Consider the following 13236-nt stretch of genomic DNA (forward strand, 5'->3'; position numbering starts at 1 on the left):
GATGGCGACAGCCAAAAACCAAGATGGAGACGGCTGAAAACCAAGAGGGTGACGGCTGAAAACCAAGATGGCGACGGCTGAAAACCAAGATGGCGACGGCTGAAAACCAAGATGGCGACGGCTGAAAACCAAGAGGGCGACGGCTGAAAACCAAGAGGGCGACGCTCAAAAACCAAGATGATAAAAATCTTTTATTTCCTAATCATTCGTGTTTTTATGCGATACAGACTAATACTTTTTGTTGTTGTCCTTTTTTGTTGGTATCTGATTGGTCCTCGGTAAACAGGTTCAGGACTGAGTCAGGAGAAACCTCACATGAAGCTTCATGTGGGCGCCTCCGTCTCTCCATTTCAGACACGTGACACCGGCGACATGCACAGGTGTAAATATAGGACGCATGTCTCCCACCAAATATAGACGCATGTTAACGGCAACAGTCGGCACATTCTTCTGGCTTTTTAAAGGTCCGACTGCAGCCAAATAAAAACCAAACTTTGCATGTGAGCTTCTAATCATGGTAACATTCAAATGCATCAGGAGGGAGAAACATTGTCCCTGTGTGAACAAGCAAATCCTCTGTTTATCTGAACTTCGCCCATGAAGAGGACCAAATGTGTGGCATCAACTTCTCGGGATGCCTAATGTCACATGACTTCCTCAAACAGGGATTAACTAATCGCTACAATATGACATAAGTTATCAAAATAACAGCGTTTTATAGCTTCTGACGAGGCAATAAAATGGTTAATGGACTTCTTGGAGCGCTTTTCTAGTCTTCTGACACTGAAAGAGCTTTAACACCACGTCACCATTCACACCCATTCACACCCATTCACATACCACTGAGCCACAGTATGTATCTAAATATCTCTCTCTCTCTCTCTCTCTCTCTCTCTCTCTCTCTCTCTCTCTCTCTCTATATATATATATATATATATATATATATATATATAAATACATATTTTTATATTTAAATAAATATACACATGTTTATAAATATATATATATATATATATATATATATTTATAAATAAATATATATATATATATATATATATATTTATAAATATATATATATATATATATTTATAAATACATATAAATATATCAATAAATATAAGTATATAAATAAATATAAATATGTATATATAAATAACATTTTCTACTTCCGCATATGCGGTTAATTTAAAGTGTACGAGATGTAGATATGAATTATGTATTATGTAGTTTATTATTCTTATTATAATGAGATGCATTAAGTTGGATAACAGATAATACAATAAAAAAAGTAGGAAATTCAATAGAAATATTCAAATATATTGAATTAGCAGTGACATTTAAGAGGATTTGGTAATATATATATGTATGTATTATTGTTTACATTCTGTAAACCTGACAAATCAATGGATCTTTGGAAGTGCTGACAGATTTGGGTGTTTCGATATTAAATATTTGATTAGGGTTGAAATTGGTTGAAAACCAATTAGTTGGTTTGTGAGAGAAAATAAAAAGTTTCTGGGTAACTTTGAATTAAATTGATGAAGATTATAAGATTATTGTCACATCGACCGACGATCAGAATCCATCGATTCTTACCTTCACCGGGAGCTTCTCCACAGCCGGAGCAGGAGTCGGTTTTCCCAGAGCTCTGGACGGAGGGACGTCGTCTCCGTAGCCGACTGTGGGCTTCTTGTTCCCGGCTGAAGAGGAGGAGGCGTCGGGCTTCTTCTTCAGCAGCGACGAAGCGAAATAAACGGCGACGGCTGTGAAGATGATGGCGGTGATGATGAAGGCCGGATCCATGATGGAGGATTAATGAGGGAGAAGGAACACAGGTACAGAGTGTGTGTGTGTGTGTGTTAGTGTGTATGTGTGTGTGTGTGTGTGTGAGGAGGACGGTGTGTGGTCATCAGCAGTCACACACACACTGAGCTGCTTCATTCCTCTACAGCTGACCAGATACACACCGAACACTTCCGGACTGGTTTCAAAACAAAAGCCCCTGCAGGATGTTACTGTAACGAAACTTTGTTTTTCAGAATAAAAGTTTTTGAGTGAACGTTCAGTTAATACTTTTTACTGTACTACTTCTCAGAGGTACATATTGTACTTTTTACTGTACTACATCTCAGAGGTACACGTACTTTTTAATCTACATCTCAGAGGTACACATTGTACTTTTTACTGTACTACATCTCAGAGGTACACGTTGTACTTTTTAATCTACATCTCAGAGGTACATGTTGTACTTTTACTGTACTACATCTCAGAGGTACACGTACTTTTTAATCTACATCTCAGAGGTACATATTGTACTTTTTACTGTACTACATCTCAGAAGTACATATTGTACTTTTTACTGTACTACATCTCAGAGATACATATTGTACTTTTTACTGTACTACATCTCAGAGGTACACGTTGTACTTTTTACTGTACTACTCAGAGGTACACGTTGTGCTTTTTACTGTACTACATCACAGAGGTACACGTTGTACTTTTTACTGTACTACATCTCAGAGGTACACGTTGTGCTTTTTACTGTACTACATCTCAGAGGTACACGTTGTACTTTTTACTGTACTACATCTCAGAGGTACATGTTGTACTTTTTACTGTACTACATCTCAGAGGTACATGTTGTACTTTTTACTGTACTACATCTCAGAGGTACACGTTGTACTGCTCTACTGTGTGTATTATAGAGATACAGTACTACAGTACTCTGTAATATAACCTAAAAATACTCCATTAAAAGTAAATCAAAATGTTACTTATTTAAAGTGAAGAAGTATTATCAGCTAAATGTACTTCAAGAATCAAAGTAAAAGTACTCATTTTCTTCTTGTAGAAGAGTGTATTTTTCTGTTCGTAGTACTTTAATGACGTACTTTGAGTGAAGCATCAACACAAACGACAAGAAGAAGAAAAGTCCTCACTGACGCTCAACGGTGAAACAAAAGAGACAAAAGAAACAGTGATGAGACAAAGAGAGTCATAGAAAAGATTTTATTGACCAACAAAATGAAACTCATCACATTCAACATTTAAACGCCCTGAAGGCACCATGTGACCGACCTCAGAGACCAACACGGTGCCTTTCAAAATAAAAGAGACGCGTCGGTCACACCGACGGTAACGTCTTTAGAGGCACTTCTTATCCGAAGCCACGGCTCACGTCGACATCACGGCCGTGACTGGAGCTCAACAGCAATAACTCAACAACTCGGCAACGCTCGGCAACGTTCACGTCCCTTTAGTGATGCAAAGAAGTGAGTTCACCTCAGAAAACGGATTAAAATAATCAACTCAATGAGCGTCAGTAAGGCTGTGACTATTATTAATATTACTTAAGTGTTGATTAATCTGCAGACTATTCTGTTGATTGTGTCCACAAGTCTTCTCATCTTTCTAACACGTCTTAATTTAAAGGTATTGAACACTGTTGATTAGGTAGACGTGGATGTCGGAGTAGTTTTCTTCTCTCAGTTTATATATTTCTACAAACAACATTTATCAGCCTGCTTCTTAATCAATAAGTAGTTTTAATGATCTCTTAATCTCAGCAGCTGAAGTTCAGGTGAGCTTTATTCTCTTAATGAACATGTAAAACGATTCACTTTGAGTGTTTCAGCTCCAGTCAGCAGAGGAAACATTCATGAGTTGATATTTAACAGTAAATGATTCGAGTCTGGTCCTCCAAGCAGCATGAAGAAGAAACCTCCTCTTCTTCTTCTTCTCTGACACCAACTGAACGATCAGCTGTTAGCAAACATCCTGATTAACCAACGCTAATGAACTCTTGACACACGCAAAAGAAGCAGCAGTGCATTCTGGGGAATGTAGCGCCCTCTGCTGCAGCATTTTTGGCACAAAAAACGGGCAGAAGATGAGAACGCTGTGCAGCTTCTGTTTCCTTTAAGGCTGTTAAATCATCGACATCATGTCCAAACGTTTAAAGTCTTCGTTCTCAGAAGCTCGTTAAAGACTCTAGTCTCACGCTAACGAGCTAATCAATGCTAACGAGGCGTTAAGACGAACCGTGAACCTCTTCAGTTACAAGTCTCATTTAGGCTCAACTAACACAAATGTATGTATTATTATTATTGTTGTTGTTGTTGTTGTTGTTGTGAGCACGTCTCTTCTTCTGTGGTGGTTTAAGTGAGTCGTCACTATGCTGAGTATCTTACAAGGCCCACGCGGATGGATTTATGATGTGATCAGGCCGCTATGGGCCAGTTTACGCCTGTGAGACAAGAGGCCCGAGTTTATTCTACATCGAAGCGTGGAGAGAAAAGTGAGTCTGGTTCCGGGTCCCAGTAGCCGCTGCTGGTTCCGGGTCCCAGTAGCCGCTGCTGGTTCCGGGTCCCAGTAGCCGCTGCTGGTTCCGGGTCCCAGTAGCCACTGCTGGTTCCTGGTCCCAGTGAAACAGGCTGAACTACAGGAAGTCCTCTGGGCTACATTAAATATTCCCATCACTTCATCCATCAACACCAGACTTTTAAAGCCCACCACCAGTCCCCTCACCAGTCTGGTTACTGGTTATAATCTCACTACAGACACAAACAGATGAAAAGCACAGTGGTGACAGGGTCTCCTGTGCCCCCCCGCCCCCCCCCCCCCCCCCCTCACTAAACTAGACAGGAAGCAGCAGTGTGCCAGTGAGTGGGAGGAGTCACCGGCTGGATGGAGGGGGCGGAGCCTGCTGAAGGGGCCGGAGGTCACCGAGACGAGCTCCTCTCTTTGCTGACGCAGTCGTCTCGACCGCTGATGTCTCCGTTGGCCGTCGCCCCGCAGGTCCGCCTCTTCTTCCTGCGGTGGGACACGGCGTCCTCAGAGCCCGACGCAGCCTGGGGGGACGGGACAGAGACAGGGTGTTCAGACGGGACATGTGCGGTGTTACATCATCAATAACACGTGTGTTATGTTACGAGTCCGTCACGTGTCGGCACCTGTTGGCAGCTTCAGCACCGACACATGTCACCCTGACAGGGAGGGTTTAAATATATAAGTGCTGCTAACGTTACTAGCTCTCCTCCTGTTGGTTGTTTACAATGAAACATGATCAGAGATCAGAGATCAGAGACTAGAACCACATGTTCTACTGAGTACTGGAGGAGAACCATCGTCAGGAGAACTTTATTTACACTCTGATGTTAACGTTAACTTTATTTACACTGTGATGGTTAACGTTAAAACTTTATTTACACTGTGACGGTTAACGATTAAACTTTATTTACACTCTGATGTTAACGTTAAAACTTTATTTACACTGTGATGGTTAACGATTAAACTTTATTTACACTCTGATGTTAACGTTAAAACTTTATTTACACTGTGACGGTTAACGTTAAAACTTTATTTACACTGTGACGGTTAACATTAAAACTTTATTTACACTGTGATGGTTAACGATTAAACTTTATTTTTACACTCTGATGTTAACGTTAAAACTTTATTTACACTGTGATGGTTAACGATTAAACTTTATTTACACTCTGATGTTAACGTTAAAACTTTATTTACACTGTGATGGTTAACGTTAAAACTTTATTTACACTCTGACGGTTAACATTAAAACTTTATTTACACTGTGATGGTTAACGTTAAAACCTTATTTACACTGTGATAACTGAGATTGAGACGTCAACACCGTTGTAATATAAGCTTTAAAAATCATTAAAAAAATACTCACTTTATTCACTTTTATTTTTCCGACTGACTTTAACCGAGACCCTGTTGATTTGGTGTCATTATGTGTGTGTGTGTGTGTGTGTGTGTGTGTGTGTGTGTGTGTGTGTGTGTGTGTGTGTGTGTGTGTGTGTGTGTTGCATACATCAGAGTCGGAGTCAGACGAGCTGGAGGATGACGATGATGAAGAGTCACTGGAGCTGTCCGACGCGATGCCCGTCGACTCCTGAAGATCCACTTTGTCTGCCAGCACCGCCAAGTCGGGTCTCTCCTGCTTCAGGACCCTGAAACCAGCAGCAAGAAAATGACCAGTCAGCGTTTATTTAAATCACTCAATCACAAACAGCAGTAAATACAGAATAATGCAACATGTTTCCTTCACACAAATCCCCAAAACTTCACCGTTTATCGGACAGAAGCTGTAAAAGCCGTCATTATCTTCAGATCTAACATCTTTCCAACAGTCCTTGAACACATCATGTGCCTACGTCAGAAAAATCAACCAAAACAAATCTTGAACTTGTGATATTGTGAACTCCTCGGTGAAACTATGAAGTCATGATTGATTCATCTGAGACCAACTGTCATGTGACCAGAAATCAGAGAAACTTTGACTGAACTTCAGGAAGTGAACACAGAGAGGAGAGGAGAGAGGAGGAGAGAAAAGAGAAGAGGAGAGAGAGCAAATTACCTTGATTACAAATTAATGTTTTCATCGTCACTTAAAAGTTCAAAACTATTTCACAGAAAACAAATCCAGTCTAATCCCTGGTTTCTTACCGGTACCACTTCCTGGAGAGCTTGGGTCGCCCTCGGACCGTTTTGTGCCACACGATGGGGAAGTTGGTCGTGCTGGCGAAGTTCTGAGTGACGGCGATCGTGGTGTCCATGTTGAGGACGACGTGCCACCAGCCGCCTGCAGACACACAGCTAGTGACCGTTAACGACAGGAAGGAAACACGCAATGCTGCTCTGCTTCATTTCTCATCTAAAAGCTCCAAAATATTAAATGTCTAATGAGAGGAGATCCAGATGAAAATATTTGGTTTATTTACATCTGGGATAAAAAGAAAACTGACTGAAATTGTATTTAAAACAATACAAATGTGGTGAGAAGTTACTTAATGTCTGAATATCACATATTAAACATGTTTTATAGCTTTGCCTGCTAGCAAATATTACAACTCATATTTGTATACTGTTTGTATGTGTTTTAAACCGTGTGAGTCAAACTATATTGTAAACAAAGATATAATAGTAAACAACACAACAGCTGGTCTGTCATGTGCATTAAAGAGATACCTCACAGTCAGACAGGTGAAGTCTAAATTCTGACCCTGAATCTGGGTTACACTGGGTCCTCTCTGTTGACACACCCTCTCCCTTCTTTACCTCATCTGACAGGAGATGGATAAGATCACTGACCAGGCACAAAGACAGTCTCCCCGGGTCTCTGGAGGATCTCCAGCGGCGTGAACTCTGGAGGCCAGTTGGGTTGCTGCGTTCTGGGGTAAACCACGTTGAACCAGGTGATAGCCTCGTCCTGCTGGTTGCCCCCGTCCTCTCTGGACACTTTGATGAGCTCGCGCGGCGTGTTGGTGGGGAACAGACACCACCTCTTGTGTCCCTGAACCAGGGCGTTCCAGGCGCTGGTGCCCAGCGGGTCGATGTGGATGCCGGTGCCGGAGCGAGCCGGGCCCATTACAAACCACCTGTGTGGAGACCAGAGGACCAACCAGTTGAGCTGCACCAGTATGAAACATTCTAAAGTTTTAACGTTAACCATCAGAGTGTAAATAAAGTTTTAACGTTAACCATCAGAGTGTACATAAAGTTATAACGTTAACCATCAGAGTGTAAATAAAGTTTTAACGTTAACCATCAGAGTGTAAATAAAGTTTTAACGTTAACCATCAGAGTGTACATAAAGTTATAACGTTAACCATCAGAGTGTAAATAAAGTTTTAACGTTAACCATCAGAGTGTAAATAAAGTTTTAACGTTAACCATCAGAGTGTAAATAAAGTTTTAACGTTAACCATCAGAGTGTACATAAAGTTTTAACGTTAACCATCAGAGTGTAAATAAAGTTATCGTTAACCATCACAGTGTAAATAAAGTTTTAGCGTTAACCATCAGAGTGTGAATAAAGTTTTAACGTTAACCATCAGAGTGTGAATAAAGTTTTAACGTTAACCATCAGAGTGTGAATAAAGTTTTAACGTTAACCATCAGAGTGTGAATAAAGTTTTAACATTAACCATCAGAGTGTGAATAAAGTTTTAACGTTAACCATCAGAGTGTGAATAAAGTTTTAACGTTAACCATCAGAGTGTGAATAAAGTTTTAACATTAACCATCAGAGTGTGAATAAAGTTTTAACGTTACCCATCACTTTCACTTCACTTCAGTTACATTATGATGCCTTCAGGGTTTGCTCAGTGAAAATGAGTACTGAATTACTAAAGTAAAGAAGTACTAAATTATAACGTTATCATGATGTGTTCACATGTAATCTGTAAAATAGATATGAGAGATGAATTGAGATGAATGATGTTTAACACGAGCTCTCAGCAGTAACGTTTATTAAACAGATAAACCCACCTGTAGGGAGGTCTGCGCTTCTCTCCTGCAAACTGGAACAAGTCGTCCCTGAAGAAGACCGGTATCTGGTAGTCCTCCAGCAACTTCCTGCGTTTGGCGTGTTCCCCGTAGCTGCTGTCGAAGATGTAGAGCGGGCTGTCGTCCCTGGTGGTCTCCAGGTACTCCATGTAGTACTTCATCTTCATCTTCACCGAGTAGCCGTCGTTGTCCTCGCCGCACTTGAACTTCTGGTTGCGGTACTTGCGTTTGAGGCGCTCCAGGGTCCACTTCTCGCGGGCGGGCCAGCTCTCCTGGCAGCTCTGCAGAACCACGGGTCTGTAGGGTCGCTCGAACCGCCGGATGAACTCATCGGGACTGAGGTGGAGGGCGTCCACGCGCTCTACGTTGTCCTGAAAACACAAACGGGTCCAGAATCAGACACTCTTCTGTCCATCTGGATAACAACGTATTCATACATATTCAGCTTTTAAACAAAGGCGTTGAGTTCTGTCCTGCTGAAAGCAGAAGATATGTCAAACTACTGACAGATGGTCCCATTGACACGCATTAAAACCACAATGTTTGATCTCACTGCTTTACAGTATATTAAAAACATGCATTTTATATCAGGCTGTTCATCTAGAGCCTTCAACAGAGTACTTTTTACTACTGTCCCATTTTAAACTTAAACCAGTTTAAGAGACAGAAACAGACAAAGAGACAGACACAGACAGACAGAGAGCGAGAGAGAGACAGAAAGAGAGAGAGCGAGAGAGACAGAGACCGAGAGAGACAGACAGAGAGACACAGACAGAGACACAGAAAGAGAGAGAGACAGAGAAAGAGAGACAGACAGAGAGCGAGAGAGACAGACAGAGAGAGACAGAGAAACAGACAGAGAGAGACAGAGCGAGAGAGACAGAGACAAAAAGAGAGACAGACAGACAGAAAGAGACAGACAGACAGACAGACAGAGACACAGAAAGAGAGAGAGACAGAGAAACAGACAGAGACAGACAGAGAAAGAGAGACAAAAAGAGCGAGACAGACAGACAGAAAGAGAGAGAGACAGACAGACAGAGAGAGACAGGGATGTTACAAACAATCCGGTGACATTATCAGTTTAATTAAACTGATATTGTCACGTGACGTGTCGGTGTCTACGTGACAAACTGCACTCCTGCTGTTAGCTGCGGCAGGCTAGCTCATGTTAGCTTTAGCTCTGCAATGCTAGCATTGACAAGTTTTACCTTCACGCTGCGGTGCGACACGTCGAAAGACTCGTGATAGTCGTGTTTTATCCAGTCTAGCGAGTCCTTCAGTTCGGGCCTGGCGCTCCGTTTCGCCTCTTTAATCCTCTTCTTACTTTTATGGTTCATATCCCTGCTCTGTGTGTTAATTATAAAGCTATAAGCTAGCTAGCTATCGAAGCTAACCGTAGAAACACATTCAACAAGCCGGCTAACTGCACTGTTCTGACAGTCTCTCCTTTGTTTATTAGACCCACACGTCGGTCAATGTGTCAAACACACGTCCCTGTTGGACCTTTACCAACTGATGTGATGACACTTTAAAAGAAACAACCTTCCCGGTCGACACACACACATTGATAAATTCCGAGCAACAGAAGGTAACCAGCTAGCTAGCGTGCAACAACAATGCTTAGGCAACTGATGGACATCTGTAGCGCCCGCCCCTTTCTGCCGGAACACAAAGCTCATTGGCTATAAAGCACCCGCGAGAGCAGAACGTTTATTGGATGGGATATAGATTGAGCCTTCCCGCCTATATCTTAGACTAACTAATAGTATTAAGAACATATGAGCCAGTTTTTTTGTTTCTTTTTTATTTCATTTTATTTCTTATTTGTTTTACACTGAACTGTCAGTACTAGACATCCTGATCCACACTCCAGACCAGTTGGTGGCGGTAATGCACCAATTAATTGCTTGCCAACCGCCAATAAACCTCAAAAAAAGAAGAAGAAGAAGAAGAAGAAGAGCCTTCCCGCCAGGCATTTTACGTGATTTTGATTGGCTGTTAACGCGTCTTCTTCTTCTTCCTTTTGTTACAGTCTAAACACGGAAGTCGGTATTACCATGGCGGCTAGTAATATATCATATATATAATGGACCACAGTGGAGCAGAAGCACCTAGCATAGCATACAAAGTGTTCACGTTTAAAGACAAGAAGACAAACACGCAGGATTCTCTGTCTGTCTCCATACCCGAGGTATTTATACTATATAACATATATATGATTATACCTCAGATACAGCTGTTGTGAGACTGACTTCAACCTGATATATCAATCGGTAGTAAAAGTAGTGCTGTGTTGATCTGTCTTAGCATCAAGGCGCTAACGTCTGAAAAATCTGGATTTAAGTTTAATATGTGAATAATATAAATAGTTTGCATCCTATAGAAGAACGAGCAGAGTCTGTATGCGATGTATTAGAGTCCTCTCTTTGAATCGGCATACATCTAGTACCTTAATATGCATTCATATAAATACATTTTACATATACATATATATATATATATATATATATATATGTATATGTATATACATATATATGTATATATATATATATATATATATATATATATATATATGGTTACTGCAAGATGCATGTCATTGCCACTGGCCATGTCATTGCCAGTGTCCTGTGACTGAGGAGTTGTGACTCGTGTTCACTGTGATGCTCTCAGGTTCTGGATCCACATTATGGGATGTATGTGTGGCCCTGTGCTGTGGTGCTGGCTCAGTATCTATGGAAACACAGAGAGGAGCTGAGAGACAAGACAGTGCTGGAGGTGATGAACTATTATTATCATTTATATATATATATATATATATATATATATATATATATATATATATATATATATATATATATATGATACTATGAAATAGTCATTGTTTATTATCTGAGCGGCCATCTTTAAATCTCTCTCTCTCTCTTTCTGTCTCTCTCTCTCTCTTTCACTCTCTCTCTCTCTTTCTCTCTCTTTCTGTCGGTCTCTCTCTCTCTCTCTCTCTCTCTCTCTCTCTCTCTCTCTCTCTCTCTCTCAGCTCGGTGCAGGTGTGAGTCTACCAGGTGTGGTGGCCTCCAGGTGCGGGGCGAAGGTGTTCCTGTCTGACGGCGCTGAGACTCCTCTGTGTCTGGAGAACTGCAGACGCAGCTGTGAGGCCAACGGTCTCCGTGAGGTGGCCGTGTCCTCCCTCATCTGGGGGGAGGTCTCACCTGAGCTGCTCCTGCTGCCCGAGCTGGACCTCGTCTTGGGATCGGATGTGTTCTACGAGCCACAGGGTCGGTTTCTCTCTAACGTCCTCTAGTCGTACAGTCATCATCATGGTTAACCTCAGTGACCTGTGGTCCTGTTTCTTTAGATTTTGAAGACGTCCTCCTGACTGTTGCTTTCCTTCTGAGGAGAAACCCCAGAGCTCAGTTCTGGACCACATACCAGGAGAGGAGGTACACCATCACACTTCTAATAATACCTTTAAAGTACACATCTAGAGGTACTTGTACTTCACTTGAGGCTTTGCACCTGACAGTGGATTCAAAGTGATTTAAATGTGTGGTTTGTTTTAACCTTCTTCTTCTTCTTCTTCTTCCTCCTTATCTTCTTCTTCCTTCTTTTCTTCTTCTTCCTCTTCCTCCTTTTCTTCCTCTTCCTCCTTTTCTTCTTCTTACTCTTCCACTCCCTGCTCCTCCTTCCTCCTCTACCCCCTCTTCTTCCTTTTCTTCTTCTTCTTTCTCCCTTTCTTCTTCTTCCTCTTCCACTCAATACTCCTCCTCTTCCGCCTTTTCCTCTTCTTCCACCTCTTCCTCCTCCTTCCTCCTCTACCTCCTCTTCTTCCTATTGTCTCAGTGCTGATTGGTCGATTGAAGCTCTGCTCCACAGGTGGGGCCTGAAGTGTGTCGACGTTGGTCTGGACTCATTCGATGCAGATGAAGCTGAGCTGGCGGGATCGACTCTACCGGGAAACCACAGCGTCGTCATGATGATCATCACCGGGAGGACGGCGGACACGTCATGTGAGACGTGATCCTCAGCGTCCATGTTTGAAAACATGGACGAAGAAGAAGAGGAGGAGGTCAAAGGAATGGATGAAGGACAGGACAGAGGAGAGGACAGAGGAGAAGACAGAGGAGAGGACAGAGGACCATATTTTAAACCATCGTCTCTCTTTGACAGATTTGGAATTTCAGGAATTTGTATTTTTGTTTCAAATCGTTATTTGTGATTCCTTCTTGATACATTTACTTTATTGCAATAAAGAGAAAAAGGTTTTATTCCTCTTCTATAATAAAATAGTGACTTATGTGAAAAATCATTTAAACCTCAAAGTTCTTGATTTATGTGATGCTCCTTGTTGTTTAAAGTCAGCGAGTTATGAAATGTTTAATATTATTTTGTTCATACCTGTGACCACCAGAGGGCAGCATCACATGAAACATCTGTTCATCTGTACAAACGGTATAAAAAGTCTCCTGTCAGAGGATATTAAACAGCTTCAATACCACCAAATAAAAGTAGTCTCTTACAAGTAAAAGGTTACATTTAAAACCAAGTATCAGCACAGAAGTATTACCAACTAAGCAAACTTTGAAGTATCAAAAGTTCTCCTCATGAGGAACGTTTTAATATAATTTACTGAGAGGTGATAATTCCACTTTGTGTACTTGATAACAATGATCGTTATTTATATGTGAAATCTGAATCTGAAGTAACAGAAACAGTGAATGTCAAATAAATGTAGTGAAGTAAAAAAAAAAGAACTTTGAGTATAAAGTAGCAGAAAAATGGAAATACTCCCAACATTTTGAATTAAAATGTTTATAAAGACGTTTTTTTTGTGAGACTGAAGTTGAGCTCAGAGAAACGTTTCATCTTCAGCAGATGAACGTGAAGACGAGCTGGAACATCACAGCGAAGCAACGAGGAGGAAGT

At 41.3% G+C, this 13236-nt stretch overlaps 2 protein-coding genes across 3 annotated transcripts; one reads left to right on the forward strand and one right to left on the reverse strand.

Annotated features, from left to right (window-relative positions):
* Positions 1 to 2995: 2995 nt before the first annotated feature.
* jmjd6 (jumonji domain containing 6, arginine demethylase and lysine hydroxylase) lies at positions 2996 to 9939 on the reverse strand. Its single transcript, XM_068724439.1, has 6 exons — positions 9525 to 9939; positions 8296 to 8684; positions 7117 to 7403; positions 6472 to 6607; positions 5837 to 5975; positions 2996 to 4850 (listed from the first exon to the last, which is right to left on the reverse strand). Exons 1-6 carry the CDS (start codon positions 9651 to 9653, stop codon positions 4722 to 4724), a joined length of 1209 nt encoding a protein of 402 aa, XP_068580540.1. The 5' UTR covers positions 9654 to 9939; the 3' UTR covers positions 2996 to 4721.
* Positions 9940 to 10310: 371 nt separating this feature from the next.
* Positions 10311 to 12619, forward strand: mettl23 (methyltransferase 23, arginine). 2 transcript variants are annotated; one of them, XM_068724436.1, is made up of 5 exons: positions 10311 to 10507; positions 10987 to 11091; positions 11351 to 11588; positions 11669 to 11753; positions 12187 to 12619. In XM_068724436.1, exons 1-5 carry the CDS (start codon positions 10403 to 10405, stop codon positions 12329 to 12331), a joined length of 678 nt encoding a protein of 225 aa, XP_068580537.1. In that variant the 5' UTR covers positions 10311 to 10402; the 3' UTR covers positions 12332 to 12619. The 2 variants fall into 2 exon arrangements, with proteins under 2 accessions (XP_068580537.1, XP_068580536.1); XM_068724435.1 differs by having other exon boundaries at positions 10319 to 10507; positions 12154 to 12619.
* The last annotated feature ends 617 nt before the right edge of the window (positions 12620 to 13236 follow it).

The sequence above is a fragment of the Cebidichthys violaceus genome, unplaced genomic scaffold, assembly GCF_023349555.1.
Source record: "Cebidichthys violaceus isolate CVI_PGR_0920_01 unplaced genomic scaffold, fCebVio1.0.p SCAF_305, whole genome shotgun sequence".
In the NCBI taxonomy this organism is placed as follows: Eukaryota; Metazoa; Chordata; class Actinopteri; order Perciformes; family Stichaeidae; genus Cebidichthys; species Cebidichthys violaceus.